This window comes from Bos mutus, chromosome 11 (assembly GCF_027580195.1).
Source record: "Bos mutus isolate GX-2022 chromosome 11, NWIPB_WYAK_1.1, whole genome shotgun sequence".
NCBI classification, from domain to species: Eukaryota; Metazoa; Chordata; class Mammalia; order Artiodactyla; family Bovidae; genus Bos; species Bos mutus.
This window is the reverse complement of record NC_091627.1, coordinates 96,882,326-96,909,133: the sequence shown is the minus strand read 5'-3', so window position 1 is coordinate 96,909,133 and position 26,808 is coordinate 96,882,326. Positions and strand designations below refer to the sequence as shown.

Here is a 26,808-nt window from a genome sequence, read left to right as displayed (position 1 = left end):
ACAATCTAAGAGACTTATGCTGTGCTGTGCTGTGCTTAGTTGTTCAGTTATGTTTGACTCTTTGTGACCCCATGGACTGCAGCCCACAAGGCTCCTCTGTCCTTGAGGATTCTCCAGGCAACAATGCTACAGTGGGTTTCCATGCCCTCCTCTGGGGAAGAGACTTATGGGACAACATTAAATGCACCAATATTCACATTATAGGGCTCCCAGAAGGAGAAGAGAGAGAGAAAGGACCTGAGAAGATATTTGAAGATAATAGCTGATAGTTTCCCTAACATGGGAAATGAAACAGTCATCAAAATCCAGGATGCACAGAGTCCCAGGCAGAATGCCCAAGGAGGAACACTCTGAGACATATAGTAATCAAACTGACAAAAATTAAAGACAAAGAAAAAATTTTAAAAGCAACAAGGGACTATCAACAAATAAGATACAAGGGAATCCCATAAGGTTATCCCCTGCTTTATCAGGAGAAACTCTGCAGATCAGAAAGGAAGGACATAATATATTTAAACTGGTCAATGGGGAAAAGCTACAACAGAATACTCTACCCAGGAAAGCTCTTTTTAGATTAGATAGATAAATCAAAACATTTACAGACAAGAAAAAGCTAAGAGAATTCAGCACCACCAGATGAGATTTGCAACAAATGCTAAAGGAACTTCTCTGCTGCTGATGCTGCTGATGCTAAGTCACTTCAGTCGTGTCCAACTCTGTGCAACCCCATAGACGGCAGCCCACCAGGCTCCCCCATCCCTGGGATTCTCCAGGCAAGAACCCTGGAGTGGGTTGCCATTTCCTTCTCCAATGTATGAAAGTGAAAAGTGAAAGTGAAGTCGCTCAGTTATGTCCGACTCTTAGCAACCCCATGGACTGCAGCCTACTAGGCTCCTCTATCCATGGGATTTTCCAGGCAAGAGTACTGGAGTGGGTTGCCATTGCCTTCTCCAAGGAACTTCTCTAAGCAAAATAAAAGACAACTACTAAAAACAACAAAATTATTATTAGAAAACTCACTGGTAAAGGCAAAAGAAGTAAATGTAGGAAATCATCTGCACACAAATAGGATATCAAAACCAGCAATTGTGACAAGAGTACAAATGCAGGATATTCAGAATGCATCCAAAAGTAAGAGGCCAGCAACTGAAAATGATCTTGTTTATATAGAGACTGTTAAATCAAATCCTCTACGGAACTACAAACTGAAAATCTACAACAGGCAGAAAAAAGAAACATGAGTCAAAACACGTCATTAAAGTTAGTCATCAAATCACAAGAGAAGGAAACAAAAGAGGAAAGGAAGAAAAAGATCTAAAAAATTTTAAAAAATAACAAAATGGCAATAGGAGCATTGTTGTTGTTATTGTTGTCAGTAAGTTGTGGCCAGCTCTTTGTAGTCCTATGACTGCAGCATGCCAGGCTCTTCTGTCCTGCACTATCTCCTAGAATTTGTTCAAATTCATGTATATTGAGTCTGTGGTGCTATCTAACCAGCTCAACCTCCTCTATCCCCTTCTCCTTTTGACTTCAGTTTTTCCCAGCATCTGGGAAAAATTGCGAGCTCCTCTTTGCACCAAGTGGCCAGATTCAGCTTTAGCATCAGTTCTTCCAAATGAACATTCAGAGTTGATTTCCTTTAGGATTGACTGGTTTGATCTCCTTGCAGTCCAAGGAACTCTCAAGAGTCTTCTTCAACATCACAGTTCAAAAGCATCAATTCTTCAGTGCTCAGCTTTGTTTATGGTCCTAGTCTCACATCCATACATGACTACTGGAAAAATCATAGCTTTGACTATATAAACCTTTGTCAGCAGAGCAATGTCTCTGCTTTTTGACACACTGCCTAGGTTTGTCATAGCTTTCCTTTAAAGGAGCAAGTGTCTTTATTTTCATGGTTGCAGTCAACATCCACAGTTATTTTGGAGCCCCAGAAAGTAAAATCTACCGCTTCCACGTTTTCCTCTTTTATTTGCCATGAAGTGATGGGACTGGATACCATGATCTTAGTTTTTGTAATGCTGAGTTGACCAAGCTAGTTTTTTCACTCTCCTCTTTCACCCTCATCAAGAGGCTCTTTAGTTCCTCTTCTCTCTGCCATTAGAGTGATATCGTCTGCATATCTGAGGTTGTTGATACTTCTCCTGGCAATCTTGATTCCAGCTTATGATTCATCTAGCCTGGCATTTCACATGATGTACTCTGCATATAAGTTAAATAAGCAGGGTGACAATACACAGCCTTGACATACTCTTTTCCCAATTTTGAACCAGTTCATTGTTTAATGTCAGGTTCTAAATGTTGCTTCTTAACTTGCATACAGACTTCTCATGAGACAGGTAAAGTGGTCTGGTACTCCCACTTCTTGAAGAATTTTCCAGTTTATTGTGATCCACACAGTCTAAGGCTTTATCAAAGTCAATAAAGCAGTTTTTCTTGAATTCCCTTGCTTTCTCCATAATCCAACGAATGTTGGCAATTTGATCTCTGCTTCCTCTGCCTTTCCTAAACTCAGCTTGTACATCTGAAAGTTCTCGGTTCAAGTATTGCTGGAGCCTAACTTGAAGGATTTTGAGTATGACTTTGCTAGCATGTGAAAAGCGTGCAATTGTATGGTACTTTGAATATTTTTTGGCAATAAGAGGATTATTGTCCAGTTGCTCAGTCATGTCCAACTCTTTGCAACACCATGGACTGCAGCATGCCAGGCTTCCTTGTCCTTCACCATCTCCCAAATCTTGCTCAAACTTATGTCCATTGAGTCAGTGATGCCATCCAACCGTTTCATCTTCTGTTGTCCCCTTCTCTTCCTGCCTTCAATATTTCCAAGCACCATGGTCTTTTCCAGTGAGCTGGCTCTTCACATCAGGTGGCCAAAGTATTGGAGCTTCAGCTTCAGCATCAGTCCTTCCAATGAATATTCAGGATTGATTTCCTTTAGGATTGACTGGTTTGATCTCCTTGCAGTCCAAGGAACTCTCAAGAGTCTTCTTCAACATCACAGTTCAAAAGCATCAATTCTTCAGTGCTCAGCTTTGTTTATGGTCCTAGTCTCACATCCATACATGACTACTGGAAAAATCATAGCTTTGACTATATAAACCTTTGTCAGCAGAGCAATGTCTCTGCTTTTTGACACACTGCCTAGGTTTGTCATAGCTTTCCTTTAAAGGAGCAAGTGTCTTTATTTTCATGGCTGCAGTCAACATCCACAGTTATTTTGGAGCCCCAGAAAGTAAAATCTACCGCTTCCACATTTTCCTCTTTTATTTGCCATGAAGTGATGGGACTGGATACCATGATCTTAGTTTTTGTAATGCTGAGTTGACCAAGCTAGCTTTTTCACTCTCCTCTTTCACCCTCATCAAGAGGCTCTTTAGTTCCTCTTCTCTCTGCCATTAGAGTGATATCGTCTGCATATCTGAGGTTGTTGATACTTCTCCTGGCAATCTTGATTCCAGCTTATGATTCATCTAGCCTGGCATTTCACATGATGTACTCTGCATATAAGTTAAATAAGCAGGGTGACAATACACAGCCTTGACATACTCTTTTCCCAATTTTGAACCAGTTCATTGTTTAATGTCAGGTTCTAAATGTTGCTTCTTAACTTGCATACAGACTTCTCAGGAGACAGGTAAAGTGGTCTGGTACTCCCACTTCTTGAAGAATTTTCCAGTTTATTGTGATCCACACAGTCTAAGGCTTTATCAAAGTCAATAAAGCAGTTTTTCTTGAATTCCCTTGCTTTCTCCATAATCCAACGAATGTTGGCAATTTGATCTCTGCTTCCTCTGCCTTTCCTAAACTCAGCTTGTACATCTGAAAGTTCTCGGTTCAAGTATTGCTGGAGCCTAACTTGAAGGATTTTGAGTATGACTTTGCTAGCATGTGAAAAGTGTGCAATTGTATGGTACTTTGAATATTTTTTGGCAATAAGAGGATTATTGTCCAGTTGCTCAGTCATGTCCAACTCTTTGCAACACCATGGACTGCAGCATGCCAGGCTTCCTTGTCCTTCACCATCTCCCAAATCTTGCTCAAACTTATGTCCATTGAGTCAGTGATGCCATCCAACCGTTTCATCTTCTGTTGTCCCCTTCTCTTCCTGCCTTCAATATTTCCAAGCACCATGGTCTTTTCCAGTGAGCTGGCTCTTCACATCAGGTGGCCAAAGTATTGGAGCTTCAGCTTCAGCATCAGTCCTTCCAATGAATATTCAGGATTGATTTCCTTTAGGATTGACTGGTTTGATCTCCTTGCAGTCCAAGGGGCTCTCAAGAGTCTTCTCCAACACCACAGTTCAAAAGCATTAATTCTTTGGCTCTCAGCCTTCTTTATGGTCCAACTCTCACATTGGTACATGACTACTGGAAAAACTATGGCTTTGACTATATGGACCTTTTTCGGCAAAGTCACGTCTCTGCTTTTTAATATGCTTTCTAGATTTGCCATAGCTTTTCTTCCAAGAAGCAAGCATATTTTAATTTCATGGGTGTAGTCACCATCTGTAGTGATTTTTGGAGCCCAAGAAAATAAAGTCTGTCACTGTATCCATTTTTTTCCATCTATTTGCCATGAAGTGATGGGACCAGATGCCACGATCTTTGCTTTTTGAATATTGAGTTTTAAGCAAGCTTTTGCAAATGTGAAATAAGAGCATGAATATCAATAATTACATTAAATGTAAATGGATTAAGTGTTCCAACCTAAAGTTTACCTGAATGAATACAAAAACAAGACCCATAGAAGACCCATTTAAGTCCACAAAAGACCCACTTCAGATATATGGACACATACTGACTGAAAATAGCAGGATGGAAACAATTAGTCCATACAAATGGAAATTAAAAGAAAGCTGGAGTAGCAATACTCATATCAGACAAAATAGATTTTCAAATAAAGACTAACAAGTGACAAAGAAGTATACTACATAATGATCATGGGATCCATCTAAGAAGAAGATATAACAATTGTAAATATTAATATATATGCACCCAACATAGAAGCAGTTCAATATATAAAGCAATCACAAACAGTTGTAAATGGAGAGATTTACATTAACACAATAACAGCGGGGGAATTTAACACCCCACTTTCATCAATGGACAAGTCATAAAGACAGAAAATCCATAAGGAAACACAGACCTTAAATGATACATTAGATTAGATAGACTCTCCCAGGTGGCACTAGTGGTGAAGAAGCTGCTTGCCAATGCAGGAGACATAAGAGGTACAGGTTTGATCCCTGGGTTGGTTAGATCCCCTGGAGAAGGGCATGGCCACCCATGTATGCCACCCATCCAGTATGCTTACCTGGAGAATCCCATGGATAGAGGAGTCCGGCAGGCTACATCCAGAGGATCACAAGGAGTCGGATACGACAGAAGCAACTCAGCAAGCAAGCCATGATTATGGAGCCTTTGATCCCAAATCAGAAGAATACATATCCTTCTCAGTGGCACATGGAATATTCTCCAGGATTGACCACATGCTGAGCCACAAAATGAGTCTTGGTAAATTTAAGAAGATTGAAATCATATTGATTTTTTCCAACCACAACTCTGTGAGATTAGAAATCAACTACAAAAAAAAAAATGCAAACAAACAAACAAAAAACCAACACAAACACATGGTAGCCAGACATTATGCTACTAAACAATGGATGACTAAGGAAATAAAAAAGTATCTAGAGACAAAAGAAGATGAAAAGACAATAATCCAAAACCTATGGAACATGGCAAAAGCAGTTCTAGGAAGGAAGCTTAGAAAACTCACAAATAAACAACCTAACCTTACGCCTGAAGCAACTAGAGGAAGAACAAACAAAATCCAAAGTTAGTAGGTGGAAAGCAATTATAAAGATAAGAAATAAATAGAAATGAAGAAAACAAAAGAAAAGATCAATTTAAACTTTTGGTCAAAAGATCAAAAGCTGGTGTTTTGAAAAAAAATAAAACTGACAAATCTTTTTTTAGCTAGACTTATCAAGAAAAATCAATGAAATTAAAAATGAAAAAGGAGGAAGTTACAATGGACATCACAGAAATACAAAGGATTGTAAGAGGCTATTAGAAACAACTCTACGCCAATAAAATGCATGACCTGGAAGAAATGGACAAATTCTTAGAAAGATATAATCTCCCAAGAATGAACCAGGAAGAAATAGAAAATATGAACAGGTCAATCACAAGTACTAAAATTGAAACTGTAATGCAAAAACTCCCAAGAAACAAAAGTACAGGACCAAATGGCTTCACAGGCAAATTTTATCAAGCATTAGAGATGAGTTAATATATATTCTTTTGAAACTGTTCCAAAAAACTGCAAAGGAAGAAATATTTGCAAACTCATTCTATGAGGCCACCATTATTCTGATACCAAAATCAAAGATAACACACACAAAAAATTACAGGCCAATATCACTGATGAACATAAACGCAGGAAATCCTCAACAAAATACTAGCAATGCAAATCCAACAATACATTAAAAGAATCATACACCATGATCAAGGGAGATTTATCTCAGGGATACAGGATTTTTCAACATCTGTAAATCAATCAGTGTGATATACTACCTCAAAAATTGAAGAATTTAAGCCATATGATCATCTTAATAGTTGCAAAAATCTTTTGACAAAACTCAATACCCCCTTATGATAAAAAAAAACTCTTCAGAAAGAGGTCACAGAGGGAACATACCTCAACACAATAAAGGCCATGCATGTCAAACCTACAGCCAACATCATAATGGTGAAAAGGTGAAAGCATTTCCTCTAAGATAAGAAACGAGACAAAGATGTCCACTCTTGACAGTTTTATTCAGCATAGTTTTGGAAGTCCTAGCCATGGCAATTAGAGAACAAAAGGAAATAAAAGGAATGCAAACTGGAAACGAAGATGTTAAGTGGTCACAGTTTGTAGATGCCATGATACTATACATAGAAAATCCTAAAGATGCTACCAGAAAACTAGTAGAGCTCATCAATGATTTTTGTAAAGTCACAGGATACAAATTTAATACACATAAATTGGTTGTATATCTATACATTAACAACAAAAGATCGGAAAGAGAAGTATACCTATCTAAGAAGACCAAAGACCTGTATTCTGAAAACTATTAGATGCTCATGAAAGAGATCAGAGGTTACACAAACAGATGGAAAGATATGCCATGTTCTTTGACTGGAAGAATCAATATTGTCAAAATGATTATACCACCTATAGTCATGTCCCACCCATAGAGGGTGGGACAAATTGAGAGAGTAGCATTGACATATAAACATTACCATGTGTGAAATAGATAGCTAGTTGGAAGTTGCTGTATAACACAGGGAGCTCAGCCTGGTGCTCAGTAATGACCTAGATGGGTGGAATAAAAGGCTCAAGAAGGCAGGGATATATGTATATTAATGGCTGGTTCATGTTGTTGTACAGCAGAAACCGTACAGTTTTCTGTACGGGGGAACCTAGCCCACCAGGTTCCCCCATCCCTGGGATTCTCCAGGCAATCAACATTGTAAAGCAATTATCCTCCAGTTAAAAATTTTTAAAAATCTGCTGACATCAGCTATCCTGGCCCCTTTTAAAGCTTTCATTATAGAAAGTAGGATTGCTTAAAAGCCCTCATTACAAACAGCTTGGTAGATTAAAATATCAGTGTCCTTACTGACATCAGGTGGTGTGTGGTTTTAACTTGTTTGGTTGCTTTTTATTTGTTTGCTTTTAATATGGAATAAACATCATTGTTCATTTTTCTTTTTAAATGGCTGCCTTGACAGTCTGTGTTTCCAACAGGAATCCTAATTCCCTTCTGCCTCTCTGAAAGGCTTTCCAAGATCAGAAATTGGATCTGATCCAGGTTCCTTTCAAATTACTGCTTCTGTATGTGGTCTGGGAGTGTGAAATTTTGCATGCACCCTTTAAGGCCAGACAGAGTCTGTTTCCTCAAGCCCTCTAGCTCTTCCATATGCAAACTTGGATAGCCTTTAAAGCCCAGTGTTTGGGGACTCACCTTTCTGGTAAAGACCACAATCCACATAGAGTTTGGGAGCTCTGTGTGGCACTTGGACTCCTCACTTTTTGGGAAGAACCTCTACTATTGTGATTATCCTCCTGTTTGTTGGTTACTTCCCCAGTGTTGTGGGTCTTGACTATATCATGTCTTGCCCACCCGCCACATGTCTTCTTCTTTTTTAAAAAAAAATAATTAATTTTAATTGGAGCCTAATTACTTTACAATATTGTAGTGGTTTTGGCCACACATTGACATGAATCAGCCATGGGTGAACATGTGTCCCCCATCCTGAACACCCCCCACCTCCCTCCCCATCCCATCCCTCAGGGTTGTCCCAGGGCATTGGCTTTGAGTGCCCCGTTTCATGCATCAAACTTGGACTGGTGATCTATTTCACATATGGTAATATACATGTTATATATTAACATGTTATATGCTATTCTTTCAAATCATCCCACCCTCGTCTTCTCCCACAGAGTCCAAAAGTCTGTTCTTTATATCTGTGTCTCTTTTGATGTCTCTCATATACAGTCATCATTCTCATCTTTCCAAATTCCATATATATGTGTTAATATACTGTATTGGTGTTTTTCTTTCTGACTTACTTCACTCTGTATAATAGACTCCAGTTTCACCCACCTCATTAGAACTGATTCAAATGTGTTCTTTTTGATAGCTGAGTAATATTCCATTGTGTATATGTACCACAGCTTTCTTATCCATTCATCTGGTGATGGACATCTAGGTTGCTTCCATGTCCTAGCTATTGTAAACAGTGCTGCGATGAACATTGGGGTACATATGTCTCTTTCAATTCTGGTTTCCTCGGTGTGTATGCCCAGCAGTGGGATTGCTGGATCATAAGGCAGTTCTATTTCTGTTCTCCATAGTGGCTGCACCAGTTTGCATTCCCACTAGCAGTATAAGAGGATTCCTTTTTCTCCATACCTTTTCCAGCATTTATTGTTTGTAGACTTTTTGATAGAAGCCATTCTAACTGGTGTGAGATGGTACCTCATTGTGGTTTTGATTTTCATTTCTCGATAATGAGTGATGTTGAACATCTTTTCATGTGTTTGTTAGCCATCTGTATGTCTTCTTTGGAGAAACGTCTCTTTAGTTCCCTGGCCCATTTTTTGATTGGGTCATTTATTTTTCTGGTCTTGAGCTGCATGAGCTGCTTGTATATCTTTGAGATTAATTCTTTGTCAGTTGCTTCAGTAGTAAATAGCCATTTGCTATTATTTTCTCCCATTCTGAAGGCTGTCTTTTCGCCTTGCTTATAGTTTCCTTTGTTGTGCAAAAGCTTCTAAGTTTAATCAGGTCCCATCTGTTTATTTTTGTTTTTACTTCCATTACTCTGGGAAGTGGGTCATAGAGGATCCTTCTGTGATTTATGTCACAGAGTGTTTTGCCTATGTTTTCCTCTAGGAGTTTTACAGTTTCTGGTCTTATGTTTAGATCTTTAACCCATTTTGAGTTTATTTTTGTGTATGGTGTTAGAAAGTGTTCTAGTTTCATTCTTTTACAGGTGGTTGATCAGTTTTCCCAGCACCACTTGTTAAAGAGATTGTCTTTTCTCCATTGTATATTCTTGCCTCCTTTGTCAAAGATATGGTGTCCATAGATGCGTGGGTTTATCTCTGGGCTTTCTATTTTGTTCCATTGATCTATATTTCTGTCTTTGTGCCAGTACCATACTGTCTTGATGACTGTGGCTTTGTAGTAGAGCCTGAAGTCAGGCAGGTTGATTCCTCCAGTTCCGTTCTCCTTTCTCAAGATTGCTTTGGCTATTCAAGGTTTTTGGTATTTACATACAAATTGTGAAATTATTTGTTCTAGTTCTCTGAAAAATACCATTGGTAGCATGATAGGGATTGCATTGAATCTATAGATTGCTTTGGGTAGTATACTCATTTTCACTATATTGATTCTTCTGATCCATGAACATGGTGTATTTCTCCACCTATTAGTGTCCACTTTGATTTCCTTCATCAGTGTTTTATAGTTTTCTATACATAGGTCTTTTGTTTCTTTAGGTAGATATATTCCTAAGTATTTTATTCTTTTGGTTGCAATGGTGAATGGAATTGTTTCCTTAATTTCTCTTTCTATTTTCTCATTATTAGTGTATAGGAATGCAAGGGATTTCTGTGTATTAATTTTATATCCTGCAACTTTACTATATTCATTGATTAGTTCTAGTAATTTTCTGGTGGAGTCTTTAGGGTTTTCTTTGTAGAGGATCATGTCATCTGCAAACAGTGAGAGTTTTACTTCTTCTTTTCTAATCTGGATTCCTTTTATTTCATTTTCTTCTCTGATTGCCGTGGCTAAAACTTCCAAAACTATATTGAGTAGTAGTGGTGAGAGTGGGCACCTTGTCTTGTTCCTGACTTTAGGGGAAATGTATTATTCATTATTGATCGACTCTTTTCTATTTCTTCTAGATCCTTGTTAAACATTTCTTGCATCTTCTCAATCCTTGTCTCTGGTCTATTTATCTGTAAGTCCATTTTGTTTTTAAGATGTTGGATCGTCTTTACTATCATTGTTCTGAATTCTTTTTCAGGTAGACTCCCAATCTCCTCCTCTTTGGTTTGGTTTGGTGGGCATTTATCATTTATCATTTATCATAATGGTGGGCATTTATCATAAATATTGAATATTTATTTGCCTTTTCATTTTGTTTAGATTGCTGTGTTTGGGGTGGTCTTTCTGTAGGCTGGAAGTTTGTAGTTCCACTTTATTGTGGAGCTTGCTCCCTTTGGGTGGGGTTAGATTAGTGGCTTGTCAAGGTTGCCTGGCTAGGGGAGCTTTCGTTTGTGTTCTGGTGGGTGGAGCTGGATCTCTTCTCTCTAGAATGCAATGAAGTGTCCAGTAGTGAGTTTTTCGGTGTCTGTGGGTTTGGCATGGCTTTGGGCAGCCTGTATTTTAGTTCTTGGGGCTGTGTTCTTGTGTTGCTGGAGAATTAGTGTGGTATGTCTTGCTCTGGAACTTGTAGGCTCTTGGGTGGAGCTTGGTTTCAGTGTAGATATGGAGGCTTTTGGATAAGCTCTTGTTCTCTGGAATCAAGAGTTTTCTGGTGTTCTCAAGTTATGGATTTAAGCCTCCTGCCTACGGCTTTCAGTCTTATTCTTACATTAGCCTCAAAACTTCTCCATCCATACAGCACAGATGATAAAACATCTAAGTTAATGGTGAAAAACTTATTCACAGTGAGGGACATCCAGAGAGGTTCACAGAGTTACATGGAGAAGAGAAGAAGGAAGAGAGAGATAGAGGTGACCAGGAGGAGAAGAGGGGGAGTCAAAAGAGGAGAGAGCAAGCTAGCCAGTAATCAATTCCCTGTGTGCTCTCCACAGTCTGGAACACCCAAAGAGGTTCATGGAGTTATATAGAGAAGAGAAGAAGGGAGAAGGGAAATAGAGGTGACCAGGAGGAGAAGATGGTGTCTCCTGCTTCTTTATATACTTAGTTATGGGAAATCATGCCATTATCACAGACAAATAGTTCTAATTTTTGTGTGCCCATGGGAGGAGTTGAGCTCAGGGTCTTCCTACTCTATCATCTTAGCTGCTCCTGAAAACACTCAGGGTGTTATATTTGGTTTAGATATTTACTGCATTTTACCCATAGTTCATTTCAGGCCTTAGTCATGTGTACTTTTATGGTAGCCCTGGTTGAAAACTTTATATTTGAATCATCTTTGAACTACATTGGTCCTTCTTTGATCACACCTGAACAGGAGAGCTTGGACAAGAATCAGCCACATCCCTTCCTTCAGTTCACTCTAAATTGTCACAGGCTCTTGATGCCATCTTGTCTTTGAAATCTTCCCAGGCTTCCCAGGTAGCTCAGTGTTAAAGAATCCACCTGCCAATGCAAGAAATTCCAGAGACTTGGGTTCAATTCATGAGTCGGGAAGATTCCCTGGAGAAGGAAATGGCAACCCACTCCAGTATTCTTGCCTGGAAAATCCCATGGACGAAGGAGCCTGACATGCTACAGTCCATGGGGTCTCAAGAGCTGAACATGATTAAGCATGCATACTGCACACCTCTTGAAATTTTATGCAATCTTGTCATTTGCTACTTTTTGAAATGAGTTCACTAACAGTGTTACAAATCTACTGGGGCTTGGAGGCAAAAAACTCAAGCTATTTGGAGTTATGCATAGCATGGCAGTGAGAATGTGAGGGCCTCTGCCATTACCACAGTGCTTTAGTAGGCGTGTGAACTCTGGTCATCTCTATTGGCTGCTCAAAGACCTCTTCATTTATAGGTTGTGAGCTTGGTCTTAGTTAAATAGACAAAGTTTCTGGTCAAGTGATCTGGCTAAATGAGGTCCCTGAATTTTGTAATTAAAGAAATGTCCTAGAAAAAACCCAAACTGACAAAGCCTTAGTGGCCTTGGGTATAAAACTGTGTGTTCCTTACAGTGGAATGGTGGTCCTTATAATGGAATGGAGGGGACTAGGAGAAAGGATGACGTGACCTCTTTTTGGGAGGAAGAGCCAAGGGGAGATACCATGTAGAAAGACTGAATTTTGTACAGTTTCCAACAAAGTGGTCAATGCAAACATTATTTGACAAATACTTACTGAGAATTTAAGAGTTAAATGTTAAGAGCTAGGAGATTCTGAAAGACCTGGATCCAGTGAGATCATTCCTGCAAGGATGATCTCAAATGTCTGTATGACAGAAACACATTATTCTCACATATGTTCATACTGTGAGAAACAAAGGTATAATGTCCATGTGGTTTTCTTGCTGCATGTGTTATTATTCAACAACCTTTATGGAGTCCCTGCTATGTGTCATGAAATTTACACATTCATTTATTCAATTAAGTGTTCAGTGAGTGTTTACTATATTCTAGGCACTGAGAAAGCCAAAGATATTAACATGCAACTACCTTCCTCAGGTAGCCATGCTCTCAACTGTCACTCCTCCTGGTCATTTGAACCCAGGGAGATTCAGTCCATAAAAAAAACAAACAAACAAACCTTGTACCATCACAGGAAGATGTGAGTGGGAATAAGGAGGGCAAGGACCAGAATTGGAGGTGATAGTGTAGAAGAAGGACCTGGTAAGACAGATCTCCTAGCAAAGGAATAACATTCTCTTTGCCAAATGACTAAGGGCTAGCATAGGAGACAGTTATGATGATACTGCAGCTTGTCAGAAGAATCCTTTCTCATAATAAGGTTGTTTCACTCTGTGATTTTTAAGATATGCAAACTTGTATTTTGCCAGATTTAAGGGGCTAGATGGAGAGCTCTTTTTATAAGCAAAATCATGCAAAAGGAAGATAGAACCTCAAGTTTTCATCTGAGAGGCCACATACAATTCAAATCAGAGCCGATGGCCCTCATGGGACTGAAACAGCCTGAAGTGGAGAACATACCCCACCTCCCACACAGCCTCTGGACAGTCTCTGACAGCCTGATGATTAATGCATAAACTGGAAAGACATTTCATTGACTGCCTTGTAGTCTCATGAGCACAATGCAGTCAATAAATATTTATTGAATGTAATTTCCTGGGGCTTGCAGCACTTACTCTGTGATAACTTGCAACTGAATAAGCAAGAATTATTCAGGGTGGTTACAAATAAATATATAAGTATATGTTAATGGAATCCAAACTACAAATGGACTGCTAGAAAGAAAATGTGCACCCATCTACAGACAAGTCATTCAAGTGGTACTAGACTTGAGGTAATTAAGAAAGAAGTGTGTCACATAAGCCCCAGAAGTGAGAATTGAAAGAGAAAGAAGAAAGGGGGAAAGAAAGAAGAGGAGAGAGATTTATAAATAGCTCTATTTCATACAAATGAAAATATACATGTTTGACTTTAGAAGTTAATCTTTTTTATTTCCTCTGGCTTTCTATGTACAATACTTTCATCTGTCACTGAAATATCTCCTACACTTAAGAAATGGCAGAGTTAACTGAAATGGGCTTCCAAATTGCAGTTTTTGCAATAAAAATAAAATATGGCTTTCTGCCACCTATTTGGAACTACAGCACCAATATGCTGATGCAATCCCTGTTAAGCCCCAGTCACATTACATTCTAAGTGGTATATCACCAGGTTGGGCATGAGGATGAGTATTAGATTACATTTACTTATGTTTTAACATTTGTTCTGAGTTAGAAAAGGCAGAGGAAGCAGAGATCAAATTGCCAACATACACTGGATCATTGAAAAAGCAAGAGAGTTTCAGAAAAACATCTATTTCTGCTTTATTGACTATGTCAAAGCCTTTGACTGTGTGGATCACAACAAAGTGTGGAAAATTCTGAAAGAGATGGGAATACCAGACCACCTGACCTGCCTCTTGAGAAATCTATATGCAGGCCAGGAAACAGCAGTTAGAACTGGACATGGAAAACAAACTGGTTCCAAATAGGAAAAGGAGCATGTCAAAGCTGCATATTGTCACCCTGCTTATTTAACTTATATGCAGAGTACATCAAGAGAAATGCTGGGCTGGAAGAAGCACAAGCTGGAATCAAGATTGCCAAGAGAAATATCAACAAACTCAGATATGCAGATGACACCACAGTTATGACAGAAACTGAAGAGGAACTAAAAAGCCTCTTGATGAAAGTGAAAAAGGAGAGTGAAAAAGTTGGCTTAAAGCTCAACATTCAGAAAATGAAGATCATGGCCTTTGGTCCCATCACTTCATGGGAAATAGATGGGGAACAGTGGAAACAGTGTCAGACTTTATTTTTTGGGGGGTTTCAAAATCACTGCAGATGGTGATTGCAGCCATGAAATTAAAAGACGCTTACTCCTTGGAAGGACAGTTATGATCAACCTAGACAGCATATTCAAAAGCAGAGACATTACTTTGCCAACAAAGGTCCATCTTGTCAAGGCTATGGTTTTTCCAGTGGTCATGTATGGATGTGAGAGTTGGACTGTGAAGAAAGCTGAGCACCAAAGAATTGATGCTTTTGAACTGTGGTGTTGGAGAAGACTCTTGAGAGTCCCCTGGACTGCAAGGACATCCAACCAGTCCATTCTAAAGGAGATCAGTCTTGGGTGTTCATTGGATGGACTCATGCTGAAGCTGAAACTCCAGTACTTTGGCCAACTCATGCAAAGAGTTGACTCATTGGAAAAGACCCTGATGCTGGGAGGGCTTGGGGGCAGGAGGAGAAGGGGATGACAGAGGATGAGATGGCTGGATGGCATCACCAACTGGATGGACGTGAGTCTGAGTGAACTCCGGGAGTTGGTGATGGACAGGGAGGCCTGGCATGCTGCGATTCATGGGGTTGCAAAGAGTTGGACATGACTGAGTGACTGAACTGAACTGAAAAGTAAATTAAAACTTTGTATTTGAGATAACATCCAAAAGGGACAGTGTAATTACTATGTTCTCCCTTATGCATTCTCCTTAAGCTCCTGTGAAGTCTGAGAATGCACAGCTACAGTGAAAGCAGGAGCCTGGGAGATGCTGAAGCTGAGACAGGCATCTTCATGGCTGCAGGTCCAGCATTGGAGATGAAAGATTTTTTCTCTGGGAAATGCTTCAGTAAACAAGTCTGCAACAGTAATGCAAACACTCAAAAAGACACTAGCCATGACCATCCAGGTTCAGTCATTGGCCAAATTCAAAAGATCAGATCAGATCAGTCGCGCAGTCGTGTCTGACTATTTGCGACCCCATGAATCACAGCACACCAGGCCTCCCTGTCCATCACCAACTCCCAGAGTTCACCCAGACTCACGTCCATCGAGTCAGTGATGCTATCCAGCCATCCCATCCTCTGTCGTCCCCTTCTCCTCCTGCCCCCAATCCCTCCCAGCATCAGAGTCTTTTCTAAAGGGTCAACTCTTCACATGAGGTGGCCAAAGTACTGGAGTTTCAGCTTTAGCATCATTCCTTCCAAAGAAATCCCAGGTCTGATCTCCTTCAGAATGGACTGGTTGGATCTCCTTGCAGTCCAAGGGACTCTCAAGAGTCTTCTCCAACACCACAGTTCAAAAGCATCAATTCTTTGGCGCTCAGCCTTCTTCACAGTCCAACTCTCACATCCATACATGACCACAGGAAAAACCATAGCCTTGACTAGACGAACCTTTGTTGGCAAAATAATGTCTCTGCTTTTGAATATGCTATCTAGGTTGGTCATAACTTTCCTTTCAAGGAGTAAGCATCTTTTAATTTCATGGCTACAGTCACCATCTGCAGTGATTTTGGAGCCCCAAAAAATAAAGTCTGACACTATTTCCACTGTTTCCCCATTTATTTCCCATGAAGTGATGGGACCGGATGCCATGATCTTCGTTTTCTGAATATTGAGCTTCAAGCCAACTTTCTCACTCTCCACTTTCACCCTCATCAAGAGGCTTTTTAGTTCCTCTTCACTTTCTGCCATAAAGGTGATGTCATCTGCATATCTGAGGTTATTGATATTTCTCCCGGCAATCTTGATTCCAGCTTGTGTTTCTTCCAGCCCAGCATTTCTCTTGATGTACTCTGTGTATAAGTTAAATAAGCAGGGTGACAATATACAGCCTTGCTGTACTCCTTTTCCTATTTGGAACCAGTCTGTTGTTCCATGTCCAGTTCTAACTGTTGCTTCCTGACCTGCATACAAATTTCTCAAGAGGCAGGTCAGGTGGTCTGGTATTCCCATCTCTTTCAGAATTTTCCACACTTTGTTGTGATCCACACAGTCAAAGGCTTTGGCATAGTCAATAAAGCAGAAATAGATGTTTTTTTGGAACTCTCTTGCTTTTTCCATGATCCAGTGTATGTTGGCAATTTGATCTCTGCTTCCTCTGCCTTTTCTAAAACCAGCTTGAACATCAGGAAGTTCACGGTTCACATTGCTGAAGCCTGGCTTGGAGAATTTTGAGCATTACTTTACTAGTGTGTGAGATGAATGCAATTGTGCGGTAGTTTGAGCATTCTTTGGCATTGCCTTTCTTTGGGATTGGAATGAAAACTGACCTTTTCCAGTCCTGTGGCCACTGCTGAGTTTTCCAAATTTGCTGGCATATTGAGTGCAGCACTTTCACAGCATCATCTTTCAGGATTTGGAATAGCTCAACTGGAATTCCATCACCTCCACTAGCTTTGTTCGTAGTGATGCTTTCTAAGGTCCACTTGACTTCACCTTCCAGGATGTCTGGCTCTAGGTCAGTGATCACGCCATCGTGATTATCTGGGTCATGAAGCTCTTTTTTGTACAGTTCTTCTGTGTATTCTTGCCATCTCTTCTTAATATCTTCTGCTTCTGTTAGGTCCATACCATTTCTGTCCTTTATCGAGCCCATCTTTGCATGAAATGTTCCTTTGGTATCTCTGATTTTCTTGAAGAGATCTCTAGTCTTTCCCATTCTGTTGTTTTCCTCTATTTCTTTGCATTGATCACTGAGGAAAGCTTTCTTATCTCTTCTTGCTATTCTTTGGAACTCTGCATTCAGATGCTTATATCTTTCCTTTTCTCCTTTGCTTTTCACTTCTCTTCTCTTCACAGCTATTTGTAAGGCCTCCCCAGACAGCCATTTTGCTTTTTTGCATTTCTTTTCCATGGGGATGGTCTTGATCCCCGTCTCTTGTACAATGTCACGAACCTCATTTCATAGTTCATCAGGCACTCTATCTATCAGATCTAGGCCCTTAAATCTATTTCTCACTTCCACTGTATAATCATAAAGGATTTGATTTAGGTCATACCTGAATGGTCTAGTGGTTTCCCCTAATTTCTTCAATTTAAGTCTGAATTTGGCAATAAGGAGTTCATGGTCTGAGCCACAGTCAGCTCCCGGTTTTGTTTTTGCTGACTGTATAGAGCTTCTCCATCTTTGGCTGCAAAGAATATAATCAATCTGATTTCGGTGTTGACCATCTGGTGATGTCATGTATAGAGTCTTCTCTTGTGTTGTTGGAAGAGGGTGTTTGTTATGACCAGTGCATTTTCTTGGCAAAACTCTATTAGTCTTTGCCCTGCTTCATTCTGTATTCCAAGGCCAAATTTGCCTGTTACTCCAAGTGTTTCTTGACTTTTTACTTTTGCATTCCAGTCCCCTATAATGAAAAGGACATCTTTTTGGGGTGTTAGTTCTAAAAGGTCTTGTAGGTCTTCATAGAACCATTCAACTTCAGCTTCTTCAGTGTTACTGGTTGGGCATAGACTTAGATTACTGTGATATTGAATGGTTTGCCTTGGAAACGAACAGAGATCATTCTGCCATTTTTGAGATTGCATCCAAGTACTGCATTTCAGACTTTTGTTGACCATGATGGCTACTCCATTTCTTCTAAGGGATTCCTGCCCACAGTAGTAGATATAATGGTCATCTGAGTTAAATTCACCCATTCCAGTCCATTTCAGTTGGCTGATTCCTAGAATGTCGACATTCACTCTTGCCATCTCTTGTTTGACCACTTCCAATTTGCCTTGATTCATGGACCTGACATTCCAGGTTCCTATGCAATATTGCTCTTTACAGCATCGGACCTTGCTTCTATCACCAGTTGCATCCACAGCTGGGTATTGTTTTTGCTTTGGCTCCATCCCTTCATTCTTTCTCTAGTTATTTCTCCACTGATCTCCAGTAGCATATTGGGTACCTACTGACCTGGGGAGTTCCTCTTTCTGTATCCTATCATTTTGCCTTTTCATACTGTTCATGGGATTCTCAAGGCAAGAATACTGAAGTGGTTTGTCATTCCCTTCTCCAGTGGACCACATTCTGTCAGATCTCTCCACCATGACCTGCCCATCTTGGGTTGCCCCACGGGCATGGCTTAGTTTCATTGAGTTAGACAAGGCTGTGGTCCTAGTGTGATTAGGTTGACTAGTTTTCCATGAGTATGGTTTCAGTGTGTTTGCCCTCTGATGCCCTCTTGCAACACCTACTGTCTTGCTTGGGTTTCTCTTACCTTGGATGAGGGGTATCTCCTCACCGCTGCCCTTCCTCACCTTCAATGTGGGATAGCTCCTCTAGGCCCTCCTGCACCCGTGCAGCCACCAAGACAATAGTAGTTGCACAAATCCACCTCTTTTGGCTCTGATTCTAGGGTTGCCACAACCATTCCATGACCTAAGAGGAAACCAATACTTTATTGCTGTCAGGCAGCAAAAAAAGAGGCAGAACCAGGAGAGAATTCAAGACTTCTCAAGATTCTTTTTAGAATACCACCGCAAGTATGGAAGGTCATCAGGTCTGCAGTACACTGAACCTCCCTTGGAAGTAGCCAGACAATGTTTGATTCACTGCATGTTGAGAGTTGTTTTTGCCCTTTTGATGCTCTGTAGTTGGCAGCTGAGTGACAAACTTTATAGCCGCCAACTCAACCAAGAGATTTATAGATTATTACTCACCTCCACCACAATATCTTTTGCAAGTCTCTTTCTGATTCAACCCTCTCCTGACTTCAAGTCTACTTCCCTTTAGTGTCTTTTTGTTAAGGCATAATTTTATTTCCCAAATAGGTGATAAAGTTTTCAGGGTCATGCTGACACTGTGTTTGGCAAAGGAGGGGCACAATGACTGTAATATTTAAACAAGAGTAGAGACAGGGGTATGAAATATACGGTGTGGGGAGTCAATAATTATGTAATATATTTGTATGTGACACGTTGTAACTAGATTTCTTAAGGTTATCATTTTAAACTGCACACAAATATCCAATCACAGTGTTGTATACCAAGAATGAACATAGTGTTGTAGGCCAATTATACTTCAAAAACAAACAAAAACAAACTCATGGAAAAAAATGATCAGATTTATGGTTATCAGAGGTTGGGATTTGGGGGGAAGGAGGAATTGGATCAGCCTAGAGATGCTAGATTCTGAACACTGTAAAAGAGAATTACATGGAGACAGCTGGCAGCTATTCTATTTGTCTGCTCATTTCTGTCTCCATTGACTTTTCAGTCCCATGGAAGTCAGAAACACCTGCATGTCAGAGAATTAAATGCATGATTCTGAGATTTTCTTGGATACCTAAATCCCAAAGGCAGTATAAGACATAATTCAAAGGGATGGATCTATGAACTTTGCAAGAAAGGAAATTGTTTTTCAGTGTAGACAGTAGTTATTGGCAGGTATTAAGAGTGCAAAATAGTAACAAAGGGATGGGAAAGGATGTGAGGCATGGCTCCTTTTCCCCCTGCCAGGACTCTGTATCTAGGCCAGTGAGGTAGGAGTACTTGACAGTGGCCACTTTGAGTCCAGCACCCTCTCAAGAACAAGCTTCCTGACTTCCAGTCAGGAGTCCTTACAACCTGGGGGAAGGGAGCAGCACCCCAGAAGGGGCATGGGCTATGTTCCACCCCAGGCTGCTTGGTTCCTGCCCACCGTGCACCTCAGTAGCTCAGGGTAGTAGTCTTATGGGACTGGGCTAAACCTATTCTTTAAAAGGTATTTGACTTTTTAAATGCAATAGGCAGAATTGATATGATTATAACTGATATGAAATGCTGATTGGAATATTTGTTATTTCTAAACTCTCTGCTGAATTTGAAAAGCAACACACAAATCTGGATGTGGGCACTCATTCAGATGACACCATTTGTTGTTCAATACCAAGCAAGAGATGGAGAAATGGCTCCAGGCCTGAAGTCATCCTTCATTTTCCTTCACTCTTCCTGCAAAAGGTTTCATCCACCCTGGCCTTTAATATGCAAAAGTGTGTCTGTCTCAGAAGGTGGAGTCTCTTTCTTTTCATGAAGCATACTTTTTATTTTAACCACACTGAATTGGTGAAGTTTTCTCCAGGAACCATTGCTTTGTGTTGGCTTTAGGTCACTGCTTTCTCATTCATACACATTCACTTGCCTTCAAATTGTATGGACCTGTACAGGATTGCTAGCCTTTTAAACCGTCATACGGGGACTTTAAAAACTACTATTTCTATCACGATTATTCCTTAATCTAAAAAAGATATAGACTTTGTGTTGAATAAATTCACAAATTGTTCTTATTTTTCTGATTTTGCTGTAAGCCACCAACCTATACTGGGGCATCGTGCGCCTAGCATAAGAGTTACAAGGGTGAGAATGTCTCTCCTTGGAAAGTGCCAGATGGGTTCTAAAATATTAAAACACCTGGCTGATTTTTCTTACAGGTTTTTGCATTCATGTCATAAAAATCACATAGCTTAAGGTTAGAACAGTCATAAAAATCACCAGGACTCAAAGGGTTTCTAAGGAATTTTTCACTGGGCAGGAACAATGCATAATCCCTAATGCAGATTTTGGTGACCAAACTGGAATTTTGTCCTTTCTTCTCCATTCCAGGTACATGGCCATCATCCACCCCCTCCAGCCCAGGTTGTCGGCCACAGCCACCAAGGTGGTCATCTGTGTCATCTGGATCCTGGCTCTCCTCCTGGCCTTCCCCCAGGGCTACTATTCAACCACAGAGACCATGCCCAACAGAGTGGTGTGCATGATCGAATGGCCAGAGCATCCCAACAAGATTTATGAGAAAGTGTGAGTAGAGATGACTCCCAGCGCCTTCTTTGCCTTCTCTTGTTCCTTCTTTCTTTCCATGTTCTTTTGTTGATGAGGATTTAATTTGTATCTGTAAGTATTTCTCACAACCACTCTGATTTCAGGTTGGTATGTCCATAGTTATGAGGGAACTATTATGTCCCCAATACTATTCTGGACTTTGAATGAAAAGTTTTATAGTATAAGACCTGGGTCATTTGGGTGCACTTCCATATTCTTCCTGCCAATGAAACAAATGAATGCTAAAAAACCAGTTACTTTGCCCTGCCAATGTCTGCATTCCTTTACCTTGAAGTCTCTTCTTCACCTATAGAATGCCACTTTGCCTTCTTGCACAGCATGCCAGAGAGTGAGGGAATTAACACCAACCCTTACTCCCAGCAGTTCTCAAAAAATGACTGACGGGAGTTGGCATATGAACACGCCAGCTCCCTCACCCTTCAGGTGGGATGTCTCTGTGGGGTGTGTGTTTACTGTGTTCAGGGTTTCCTCTTACAATTAAGCTCCAGTCACCCTGGTGATAGCTGGCTCAGTGACACAGCCTTTGATTTCCCTACTGTCGTTTCTCCTTCCAAATAAGTCATTTGCACTTGAATATTTATCTCAAGATCTGTATCTGGGGAAAACTAAACCAAAACACCTACCTTCCAGGATTTTTCAGCTGGAAAAAATACCCATGCATGTGAAATGCATGGAAGGCAAGGCTAGCACATTGAGACCATACGAGTTACAGGTCCCCAACAGGCAGACCTACTTCTCTTCCAGGGACTTGACTGGCCACATTTAGGGTTTTTTGAAGCTATTCTGGCATATTTTTCTGAGAGTTCTTATCTTAGAGGCAACATTAAAATGGTCTTTTCTTTGTTTTGTTCCAAGTGAGCAGCAATATGACATTTATATTACACCAGTTTTCTGAACTCAAAGCACATTGATAATGTGATTCCTTTTGAAAGACCTCTATAATTTTCCAACCTTGGGTTTATTAAGGGAATTGTAAAAGACCACTGGTTAGGATCCAGAAGATCTGGATTTAATTACAAGATTGCCAGTTAACTAGCTATGTGACCCTGGGCAAGATCACAGTCTTCCCTGGTTGTTAAATGGAGCATAATAAGGCACTCCTTCCAGTAAACAATCATTTTGAACAGCAAACAAGAGAATATATTCTCACTTTGTAAGCTATTCAGTGCCATATGAAAGATATTTTTATTGAAACAAATTCATTAGATAGTATAATCATTATAGACCTTTGAACTTCTTAAGTGGTAAAATGAAACACTGTACCTGTTGGCCCCCTATATTGAGGGTCCAAAAGCCTGTTGCATAGAGTCACACTGCTGCACCTGTTCCATGGAACACTGCAATGTGGCTTACCAGAAAGCAATATGTAAGGCTCAGACTTTGCCTTCCAGACACAGACAGTGGGATTTAACTGATCAAGCGGTGGGAGGATTAACACTCAGCCTAGGAGGTAGTGAACATTTTTCTTTCAAGTGAAACTACAAGCCTGAGCAGAGTCACAGCAGGAGAAAGAGCATAGCTTTACAAGCTGTTCAGGACCCATGAACATGTTCAAGCCAGAAGGTTCCCTCAAAGGTGGGGTGGCCCTCTGAAATAAAGCTCTTTATATAAACTGCTTCAGAAATTGCCATCAACTTCATGAACTGGAGTTCAGTTCTTAGCTCTTGTGATCTTTTCAAAGTCTGATCACACCTTTCTTCAGCTTTTTGTTTCAAATAAGCACAGTTCTTCTGTCTTCTAACAAATTCAAATTTTAACTTAGAAATAAAGGTTTCTTTTCTCATAGATGTCTATGACCTCATCCAAGAAACGGTAGTGTTTAGTGTTTCACCTTTAAACACTTTGCTGTTTTATGCTTACTAATGCTGCGATTCATGGGGTCACAAAGAGTTGGACACGACTGAGTGACTGAACTGAACTGAACTGAATGAATATGAAGTCCCTCTGAGACTCAACGTTTTAGGCTGTCTTTTCAAGTTACCTTTCAAGAATTTAGGGTAACTGCTATTGGACTTATGGTTAGGTTTGCTGCTATTGTTTGTTTTATAATTTTAACCTAAAATATGAGGCTAGATTAAGAGAATCTGATTTTATCTATTCAAGATGTATAAAAATGTTTACAGATGCAGTAACAAGTTGAAAGAGTCCATATTTACCATGCACATATTGTCTTACAAACATAAGTGTAAGCTTTATGCCAACCTATTTTGTTTTTGTCAGTATCTGCCATAATGCATTATGATATATTTTAGGCAACTTAAATTTTACCAGTTCTAAACTAAGCACATAGTTATATTCTTTTCTTCTGTTAAAACTAATGATTGCAATTTCCACAATACATGATAATTCCAAATCTGAAACCTGAAGGAAACTTTGCTTTGAGACAAAGTAATAATTAGGGTAATAGCATAGGCTCCAGTTAAATGAGGGATCAACTCCCAGCTACATAACTCTCAAACTGAGTCATAATGATCAAGTTATTCAAGCTTCTAAGACTAATAGAATAGTCCATATAGAGGTGTTGACAGAACTAATTAAGATACGTGCTTAGCTAGTGCCACGCACATTGCGAAGAGTCTAGTGAATGTTATCTACTGCAGTTAGCATCACTCATTGATCTGAGTACATGTCATTGGCAGATGGTGGGCAGACTGGCAGCAGACAGTGTGGTGGGCAAATGTTTAGGCCCATTTGTCTGATGAATAACTTCTGCCAGATAATTATACTAAAAGATTTTGTGAAAATCTTAGTTTGCTACATTTGCCTTCTGGCTGCATGGTTAACCTCTAACCCTGATCATTTATCATTTAGACTCTTATTAATACATGGATTACATTAAACACTTTTAAAGAAAAATAACCCAATAAAAGAATAGGCAAAAGTGTTGAACATGTGCCTCACAAAAAGAGATATCTAAATGACCAATTAATTTATAAGGAGGCACAAAACTTCAATTGTTACCAGTGAAATGCAAATTAAAACCATAATGAAACCTTCCTGCCTACTCATTAGACTCACAAATGTTCAGAAGTCTGACTAAGCTAAGCATTTAGAACTTTTGGTGAAGAACCTATTGTAGACTGCTAGAAGCGTATGGCAACCCACTCCAGTATTCTTGCCTAGAGAATCCTGTGGACGGAGGAGTCTGGTAGGCTGCTGTCCATAGGGTTGCACGGAGTTGGACATGACTGAGGCGACTGAGTGTGCATGAATGCATTGGAGAAGGAAATGGCAACCCACTCCAGTATTCTTGCCTGTTGAATTCCAGGGATGGAGGAGCCTGATGGGCTGCACAGAGTCGGATATGACTGAAGCGACTTAGCAGCAGGAGCAGCACAAGCATACATTGATAAAACCACATTGGAAAACATTTTGTGGTATTTGGAAAAGAAGAAACTATTAATTCCATAAATAGGTAGTAATACTACAACGTCAAGCAAAGAAGTAGTCACCATGAAAATGAAGACTATGATTATCTCTCAAGGGAAGGAAAGGAATGTGATCAAGAAGGGACACATGGAAGTGCTTCTGAGGAAATGGCATATTTCTTCAGTTCAGTGATAGGTAGTAGCATGAGTGTTTGCTTTAAAATTACTCATAATACCAGGAAGTTTGGTTTATGCACTTTTTCTGGAGGTATGTTTCATTTTTAAAAATATTTATTCATTTGGCAGCATAAATCTTTAGTTGCAGCATGCAGGATCTTTAGTTGCAGCATGCGGGATCTTTAGTTGCAGCATGCAAACTCTTAGTTGCAGCATGTGAGATCTAGTTCCCTGACCAGGATTGAACCTGGGCCCCCTGCACTGGAATCATAGGAGTCTCAGCCATTGGAACACAAAGGAAGTCCTATGGAAGTATGCTTCATTTTTATTTAACTTAAAATTGAATGCTATTCAAAGGCGGTTGCTTTTACAAACTCTCAAGAAACTGCTTCGATGGGGATAATCCCAAAATGTCCTCCATAAGAAATTTCTTCTAAGGTGTGGGGCTTTTCCTGGGAGTGATAATCATAGGTACTCATCTCTGGATAAGCCAAAGTGTCAATGGGCCTACCTCATTCTCATGTTTACTTGCATTTTGCCTTGCTGACTCCTATGTTGCAGAGACTTGGAATTTTTCCAATTGGTCTAAGGGTTTTAAGACAAATTATTGAGCTCGGAGGGATGTGACAATGTTAATAAGAGAACAAGCCCATAGGCTGTCCATAGTACTCATCCCCTGCTGCTATTATTCATAAGTACATACATCTGGATTACAAAATGTTGCACATAAACTTGGTTAATCTTCTTTGGAAATCATTTAAAACTTTAAGAGTAAATTACAGAGTATGGTGAAAATTCTAACAATTTCTTTAATCACCCGTATTCCCATCGTTTATAAAGGCTCAAACATTTTGATGAATTTCCATCCAGGGAATTATTGCTCTTAGTTTCTTTTGAAGTGTCTTGTGTACATACCGGTCAACACAAATAAAGATTGTTGCCATTTTTGTAACACAAATTAAGATTATTATGTGTATTGTTCTGTACCTTTTTATTTAACTTAATACATCTTAGACATCTTTCCATAAGAGTTCATAAAGAGCTTCTAAATGGCCAATATCCATAGGATCATAGGAAAAGCAAGAGAGTTCCAGAAAAACTACTTCTGCTTCATTGACTATGCTAAAGCCTTTGACTGTGTGGATCACAACAAACTGTGGAAAATTCTTCAAGAGATGGGAATCTCAGACTACCTCACCTGCTTCCTGAGAAACCTGTATGCAGGTCAAGAAGCAATAGTTACAACATGACAGGAACTGGTTCCAAATTGGGAAAGGGGTATGTCAAGGCTGCATATTGTCACCCTGCTTATTTACCTTATATACAAAATACATCATGTGACATTCTGGGCTGGATGGAGCACAAGCTGGAATCAAGATTGCTGGGAAAATATCAATAACCTCAGACATGCAGATGACACCTCTTTAATGGCAGAAAGAGAAAAATGAAAGTGAAAGTGAAGTCGCTCAGTCGTGTCTGACTCTTTGCTACCCCATGGACTGTAGCCTACCAGGTTCCCCCGTCCATGGGATTTTCCAGGCAAGAATACTGGAGTGGGTTGTTATTTCCTGGAACTAAAAATCCTCTCTATGAAGGTAAAAGAAGAGTGTGAAAAAGCTGGCTTAAAACTCAACATTCACAAAACAAAGATCATGGCATCCAGTCTCCTCACTTCCTGGCAAATAGATGGGGAAACAATGGAAACAGTGATACACTTTATTTTCTTGGG

The 26,808-nt window shown here is 39.9% G+C and overlaps 1 protein-coding gene across 1 annotated transcript in view; it reads left to right on the top strand.

The window, feature by feature from the left end:
- The window catches only part of TACR1 (tachykinin receptor 1), a 180,078-nt gene that overhangs the window by 85,665 nt on the left and 67,605 nt on the right, over positions 1 to 26,808 (top strand). Inside the window, exon 3 of the mRNA XM_005906748.2 lies at positions 21,298 to 21,492. Within this exon, the coding sequence (XP_005906810.1) occupies positions 21,298 to 21,492 (195 nt within the window). The remainder of the gene's footprint in view (positions 1 to 21,297; positions 21,493 to 26,808) is intronic.